The sequence below is a fragment of the Anoplophora glabripennis genome, unplaced genomic scaffold, assembly GCF_000390285.2.
Source record: "Anoplophora glabripennis isolate ALB-LARVAE unplaced genomic scaffold, Agla_2.0 scaffold3518, whole genome shotgun sequence".
NCBI classification, from domain to species: domain Eukaryota; kingdom Metazoa; phylum Arthropoda; class Insecta; order Coleoptera; family Cerambycidae; genus Anoplophora; species Anoplophora glabripennis.
Window position 1 is genome coordinate 1 of NW_019419592.1, and position 8,142 is coordinate 8,142.

Consider the following 8,142-nt stretch of genomic DNA (forward strand, 5'->3'; position numbering starts at 1 on the left):
CGGTGTGTGGAAGTTGTTACCTTCCAAATGGTTTTCCTTAATTATCTTTAAATCGGCTAAAGATAAAAATGTCAAAATTTGTACACGAGTAAACATCAACTGTGCGTTAAGAATAATGTGCAAACAGTTTCTTTCTGAAAAGCAGTGTTGCCGATACAGGTAATTGGAGGGGTACAATCGAAAAAAAAAATATGTTAAGTCAAAATTTATTACATTTCTAAACGATACTATAAACTCTAAAGTAGACTGCAAAAAAAAGGTATACTTGTCGAAATACGGTAGCATGTACCATTTTCGAGAAAAATCATAATCAAATAATTAATCAATGAATGAAATAATTGATAACACTGTATCTATCAGGGAACAAAAACAGACGAGATATAAAAAATTGAAATAAAATTTTATCATCTCAAAAACATTGGATTTGCAATTTACGTTAATTCGTTTTGTCAATGGAAGATTGCGGTACCTTGTATTTTTGAAATTTTTTAATGTGTTGTGCTTCTTTGCTCTCTTTTTGTTTATCTTGCCAAAACTAAATCCTTCTACATATCAAATAAATCATTTTTTTAACTACCTTAAACTCTTGTCTACGCCGTTACTGGGCAATTCCCAAACTCGATTTATGTGCACGCCTTTCAATGTAGTGTTGTTATCTTCTTAAACCAACTCTGTGAAGCCATCAGAGGGTATAGAGGATAGAGAGCGAAACTACAATGGAAAATAACTTTATAAAAGTATATTACTTTTATATGACCTAGCAACATGTTATTTTTAGTCATCACATTTTTTTATGTTCACAAATTAAAGCTTATTCTTTGCAGGATTTATTAAATATTAACTAAGACTGATCGTTACCAAATGTACTGTACCGAAATTTTTTTAAATAATTTCTTTCTAATTTTATAAAAAGTAATTTGATATTTGAAATATTTTTATTTTATTGCACATTCAGTTTCCCGATTTTTGCATAACGTTTTTACTGGTATCAAAATAGAATTTGTACAATAGCATTGGGATTTACCGTAAACTCGAGTTTAGTTTAAAGTGATCTTCTGTGCATTGTACAACCGTATAGTCGTTTCATTGTTTAGTGACAGTATGGTGTGTTTGTGTATCTTCATTGTAAATTTCGACCTGATATGGGAAAAAAGAAAGACTTCTGGCGGCTAGGGGATGTAGTCCGATCAAATTAGATTTTTACGTGCCAAAATAAAATTCTGTAAACAGTCACGTAAAAATTAGGAAAAACTCCGTAGAATTGAATCGACTACTTTATCCCGGCTGAATGGTAGAGCTTTATTTTCAAACTGGCGTCTAAAATTCGCAAAAAATAGTATTTTTCATTTAAAAATAAACAATTTAGAAAAAAAAAATGTTTTGGACAAAAGTTGTAGAGCAAAAATTTTGTGGCCAGCCCAATGTCAATTAATAACCAAATGTATTAGTTATTGCAAAAAAACGGCCAAAATTCGCATATTTCTAAAACTTCAATATATTTAAAACCAAGAGATTTTTTTTACGAAACTTTCAGAATCTGTAGTCCTTGACAAGTAGAATAAGTCCATATTTGTAAAATTGCGAAACATTTGATAGTTTTTGCAAAAATTGGCGTTTTCGAAAAAAATAATTTATTTTCAAGTTTCAATAAATCATACAGTAATGTATTTTCTTGACCCATCTTGGGCTTAAAATTTCCTCTACGAGTTATACTTTCCTGTGCAAATTGTGCGCGTATTGCAAAATAATTGAAAATATGCGAAAAATGTACCGAAACTTTGACTTCTTTTTTTGCATCGAAAAATGTAGATCTTTTTGTTATTGTTGAAATTTAATCAAAACGGCATTATTGCTATTTGAAAGCTGACATGTTTTCCCAGAATTTGAAATTAAAAAATGTCCTGTGACCAACAGGACCCGATAATTTTTATTTTTTTCAAAAAATCGCTACGACCTCGTTTAATAATATTAAGGTCTGAAATTTACACATATTGTTGAATGCTTCTACTTGATATAAAAAATAGTGCACAATGATTGACCTTTTTTTTTTACAGTAAACTTAATTTTGTTGGGCCCCGTAAAATGTTCGTTCTGCTCGATACGTTGATGCATGTGGTGGGGGAGAGAAAGACTGTGACTCAGTGTTGTCAGCTACTCAGTTAGTGCTTAGCATGCCTGCTCAATTTTGAAAGGTTGTTAGTTGTATGGAGCGGAGCAAGCATTTTGCGGGGTCCAAGAAAATTAAGTTTACTGTTTTGCTGAAAAAAAGAGGATCAATCACTGCGGACTATTTTTTTATATTGAAGTAAAAGCATTCAACCACATCATGTGTAAATTTCAAACTTTAATATTAATAAATGAGGTCGTAGCGATTTTTTGAAAGAAAAAAAAATAAATTTCTGTTATTCTTGTTGGAATATTTTTATTAAATTCGTGAAAAAATGTCAGATTTCAAATGGCAACAAAGCCATTCCAATTATATTTCAACGATAAAAAAAAGATCTACATTTTTCAGCCCAAAAAAAGAAGTCAAAGTTTCGGTAGATTTTTTGTATATTTCCAATTATTTTGCAATTCGAGCACAATTTGCACAGGAAAGTACAACTCTTAGAGAAAATTTTAAGCCCAAGATGGGTCACGCAAGTGCATTGCTGTAAGATTTATCGAAACGTGGAAAAAATGTATTTTTCCGAAAAACTCAATTTTTGCAAAAACTATCAAATATTTTGCAATTTTACAAAATGCGCTTATTCCACTTGCCAAGTATTAAATATTATGAGTTTCGTAAAAAAAAATATTTTTTCGTTTTAAATATACAGGGTGTTCCACCAAAGAGGGATTCTTCTGTAACTTTGCAACTGTAAAATTTATTAAAAAAATGGTTTTAATAAAAGTTGTCTGGAATCATGTGGGCCATGCAAAGAAAATATTTTTAGCTTTACAGGGTGTTCCTTTTCGCATAGGCGCTACATAACTTTATTTTAAATGGAACACCCTGTATATTATTGCATTTTTGTATTCCTTGATTAATATTAGGTAGGGTTTATTAACTGTCAACACCCTGTATCGAAGTTTAAAAAAAACGCGATTTTTAGCCCTTTTTTTGCAATAACTAATACATTTGTTTATCAATCGTCTTCGGGTTGGGCCTAAAATTTTTGTTATAAAAAGTTCAATTTTCTAAAACATTTAGTTCTTATTTTTAATGTAAAAAAAACTGTTTTTTCGAACTTTGGACTCCATTTTGAAAATGAAGCCCTAACATTCAGCTGGGGTACGGAATTTTTCCCTATTTTTACACGTCTTTGTTTCCTGAACTAAATTTTGGCAAAAAATGAGGCATTTTCGACAATTTGACTGGCCTAATGAAAATAATGAGAGTAAAAAAAATTTTAATTTTTCACAACGGTATTTGACAAAACAAATTTATGATGTGCGTTAAAAAGGTAGCGTCCATATAAATTCTGTATAACAGATAAAAACTTACTTATTTTTTTAATTCTAAAGTGTTGCTACAAGAAAAATGTGATTTGGAACGAACAAAAGCAACACGTCTACTTAAAACGTTTATTTACAAAAATACGAAAAAATATATACATTTGAGTGCAGCTATTTGGGTATCGGGCAGGTGATATTCTTTTCGCAATTCGGGCACAACCCGACGACATCCGAGAAGAACCGCCTCGCATTCACGGACATCAACCACTGAAACAAAAAGAGCAACGTTTTTTAAGCAATTCGGAGCTTTATAATTTTTGTTAAAAATAACAGTTGCAAGTCATAACAATTTCTTTACAAAAACGTTTGGTTATTTTACCTCGTACAAACACTCGACGTGGTAGCAGTTTTCGCAAACCTTATTCTTGCAAATGACCTCCGGCAGCTTATCGTTAAGTCTAGACGAGAAGCATATGCTGCAATCGCCGCTGTTCACTAACAAGTCGGGGACGCGTTCTTCCACCGCTGGCTTCTGCGGGAAACTCTCCAAACCTACGAAAAAAATAAATGTGTTTATGTCACAATATAGGTATGTAGATCAGCAGGGACAGTTGTATTTACGTTCCAAGCCAATTTAATGCGTTTACGTTTACTATCCGTAGCATTAGCTCTGTTGTATGGTTTTGTGGGTACTTGTCCGTTGTTTTGTGGCATTTTCCTAACCTCATAATATTACTAACTATTGCAAATCATGTCCAATGTAGTGAAAATTCTAAATCGTAAGTGAATTGCGGTGTAATTTAAAAAAATGTTGAATTAATTTTTTGCGTAAAATTTATCAACAAAACAAAATTGCTTTTTTTACAACAAAATGTGATTTTTTAAGCTTCAATTTGTATGTATGGCACCAAATACAATCAAAAAGTTATGTTTTATTTAGAAAATTTTCGTTTGATACTATATGTTTTTTTGAGCCACCCTGTATACTTGAAGTTTAATTAAAAAATCCCCAACTGAAGCCAAAAATCGCCGGATTTTAGCAATTTTTGGAGGAAAAAAAAAAATGCTTGCATTTTACGAGTAAACGAATTTATTGTAACATGCTTGTAATATTTGATTGAACTGTGAGATTTCAATGAAATTTTTTTTAAGAACCCGTTTGGGTCTACCTAGGAAACTAAATGGACGATTTCAGCATGATTGCGATTGATTTCTAGCAGAAATAATTGCAGAGAGTATTAAACTCTGTTGAAAAAAACTTATTTTTCGAAATACTACGTCGAAAAATCAATAATTTCAATTTATCATCGCATTTTACAGAGATGTAACGACTACTTAGACAATATAGGCAGATCGATAGAGGCAACGGGTTAATTATTTATGAATGAAACCCACCAGCCAAACTATTTAACTTTGCTGTTTTCACATTATTGTTTCAGCTGGTATTTCCGTGAGAAACCAGTGTTCATCAAAATGTTGTAATGGTACTCAAAATATTAATTCAATTTGGGTAATTTGATTTTACAACCAAAAAAATAAGTTTAGTAAGACTAGTAGTCCACAGTACAAGCCCCCCCCTGGAAAGTTGATTACCACATACTTTGTAACTCGTGAGGAGCTTCGTTTTGACGAGTCTACCACACTTTTCCTCTGCGACTTTTCTCGATTCCTCCGCTTTTCCACTCGGAAAAGTTAAAAAATATGGCTATTTCCCGGGGTCTTGAAAAGTCAAGACCACATCTTTTTTTTTAGTTAAAGTTACTGGAAATTTTGTTGCAAATGCCGATTTAAATTTGTCCTACAGAAATTCTTCGAACATTGACGTGTCTACCGGCCGAAACATGCCAAAATGACAGGGTATTGAAGATTAATTACCACATAGACAACTGTTAGTAAAATATATTGTAAATAATTAATGAAGTCAAAAAGCATTGTTGTCCGACAAATTTCAAGCCGCGTTTTTTCAGTCCGACAGCTGGAAATCGGAATTTTCACGGGGTATGAAAAATCGATTACCACATATCTAATTTTCATTTTTTCCACTTTTAAATTTACTGTACAAAATAGTGATATAAGTGTCCGACGATTTAATGTCCGCAAATTATTAAAAAATCAATAAATCAATANTCCGCTTTGTCTGCATTGTCTACATAGTCTACGTTGTTTACATAGTCTACGCGAAGTCTACACGTAGACGTCGACAATTAAACTCGACGAGTAAACGCCCATCCCTGTTTGTTTCAAATAAATAATTATAATATTGCTTATTTTATGCTTAAAAATTTTAAAGTTATAAACAAATGAAGGTATTTCTGAGACGATTAATAAATGCAAAATTCAATATATTCAAACTATTTTCTTCTACAATACTTTAAAAGTTTCCGCCTCATGTTACTTTCATGGGTAGTACCAACTGTAACAGGTTTAGTAATAAACCAGTATAGTAAATTCACGGGCAACTTAAAAAAGTCACCACCATCCGAGCAATTCTCTTTCTATCGCGCCCCACTTCAAAGTCTTGGTGCGTATTGACATTACAAAGTGTATTTTTATATATTTTTTTGTAATAAAATCATCACATCAACATATGCATTTGAGGATCCATAGGAAAAAAAAAGGATTAGTTTATAGAGTTATAAACTGTTTCAGGCAGTTTAAAGTAATTAACTTACATACTATCTTAGTGCACTATTTCTAAATAAATTAATATTATACTTGATATAAAAATCCTCTTTTCTCTTTCAAGTCTTCATTCGCGTTTGTTATTTTTCTTTACGAAAATTTTCCTATTTTTCTAAAAGAAAATTCCAAAACTTTAGTGCATAATTTTTTTACACCATACATACTTTTTTGAAATCGTTTAATCCTATTCTCGATATTTATTTGGCTAAATTGAGCATAAGAGATTTACAATTGCAAGAATAAAACGGACTGACGATTTGCGGATATAATTTTGTCGGACATTATAATTTTTGATTATAAAAAACACTTTTCTACAGGGTTCGTAGTTCAAAAGTAATATAGAATTCCCTGACTTTTCCAGGTTTTCCCTGACTTATAAAAAAAATTCCAAGTCATTTTTACATGCTATTTGGTGTTTATGCATTAAACTTTTTCTGGACTGGACTCCACAATTTTTTTTTAATTCAAAGAATCTCTTATAAAGGTTTCAAATCCACAAATAAATTTCTCTTTTAAGAACCCAGGGCCGGCTTTCACAAAATTTCCAGTTGCAAGCATCAAATTCCCTGACTTTCATGAATAATATTAAAATTCCCTGACTATTCCCTGTTTTTTATGAAGAATAATGAATTCCCGGTATTCCCGGTTTTCCAGGCCACTACGAACCCTGTTCTATCGTGTTATTTTTTCCGACATGTGGTAATAGATTTATCATACCCCGTGAAAATTCCGATTTCCAGATGTCGGACTGAAAAAACGCGGCTTGAAATTTGTCGGACAACAATACTTTTTGACTGAATTAATTATTTACAATTAATTTTACTAAAAATTACCTATGTGGTAATTGATTTTCAATACCCCCTGTCATTTTGGCATGTTTCGGCCGGTAGACACGTCAATGTCGGAAGAATTTCTGTCGGACAAATTTAAATCGGCATTTGCAACAAAATTTCCAGTTGCAAGCATCAAATTCCCTGACTTTCATGAATAATATTAAAATTCCCTGACTATTCCCTGTTTTTTATGAAGAATAATGAATTCCCGGTATTCCCGGTTTTCCAGGCCACTACGAACCCTGTTCTATCGTGTTATTTTTTCCGACATGTGGTAATAGATTTATCATACCCCGTGAAAATTCCGATTCCCAACTGTCGCACAGTGGGAAATATTGGAAAAAATTCTCGCCACTCGCCAATTTTCATCGTCTCGTCGTGATTTTTTTTTTAATAATCTCGTAATCTGAAATTTCATATTCCGGTGAGGTTTTTTCGAAAAACCCTTTTTTTTAATGCTTCGGGAGCGCCCCTTATGACTCTCGATGATATATCTGATGTTTTTTCTTCAAAAACCTAACTCCAAATATATCATCAAGGGTCATAATAATCAATTTTTATTAATAGCAGATACTTTTTATACATTTTTTTCTAAAACTGAACATCGAGTATATAAAAGATTTTCTTCGACATTGAGGTTGGGGCGCTCCCTAAGCATTAAAAAATTAAAAAAAAAGGATTTTTCGAAAAAACCTCACCGGAATATGAAAATTCAGATTACCACGAGATTATTAAAAAAAAAATCAAGATGAGACGATGAAAATTGGCAAGTGGCGAGAATTTTTTCCAATATTTCCCACTGTGTGTCGGACTGAAAAAACGCGGCTTAAAATTTGTCGGACAGCAATACTTATTGACTCAATTAATTATTTACAATTGATTTTACTAAAAATTACCTATGTGGTAATTGATTTTCAATACCCTGTGTTATTTTGGCATGTTTCGACCGGTAGACACATCAATGTCGGAAGAATTTCTATCGGACAAATTTAAATTGGCATTTGCAACAAAATTTCCAGTAACTTAAGCTAAAAAAAAAGATGTGATCTTGACTTTTCAAGACCCCGGGAAATTGACATGTTTTTGGACTTTTCCGAGTGGAAAAGTGGAGGAATCGAGAAAAGTCGCAGAGAAAGTGTGATAGACTCGTCAAAACGAAGCTCCTCACGAGTTATAAAGTATGTGGTAA

At 32.1% G+C, this 8,142-nt stretch overlaps 1 protein-coding gene across 1 annotated transcript; it reads right to left on the reverse strand.

The window, feature by feature from the left end:
- Nucleotides 1-3,553: 3,553 nt before the first annotated feature.
- LOC108916637 (E3 ubiquitin-protein ligase FANCL-like) lies at nt 3,554-4,152 on the reverse strand. Its single transcript, XM_018722933.1, has 3 exons — nt 4,086-4,152; nt 3,818-3,990; nt 3,554-3,705 (listed from the first exon to the last, which is right to left on the reverse strand). The coding sequence occupies exons 1-3, from the start codon at nt 4,150-4,152 to the stop codon at nt 3,610-3,612; spliced, it is 336 nt and encodes a 111-aa protein (XP_018578449.1). The 3' UTR covers nt 3,554-3,609.
- Between the last annotated feature and the right edge of the window lie 3,990 nt (nt 4,153-8,142).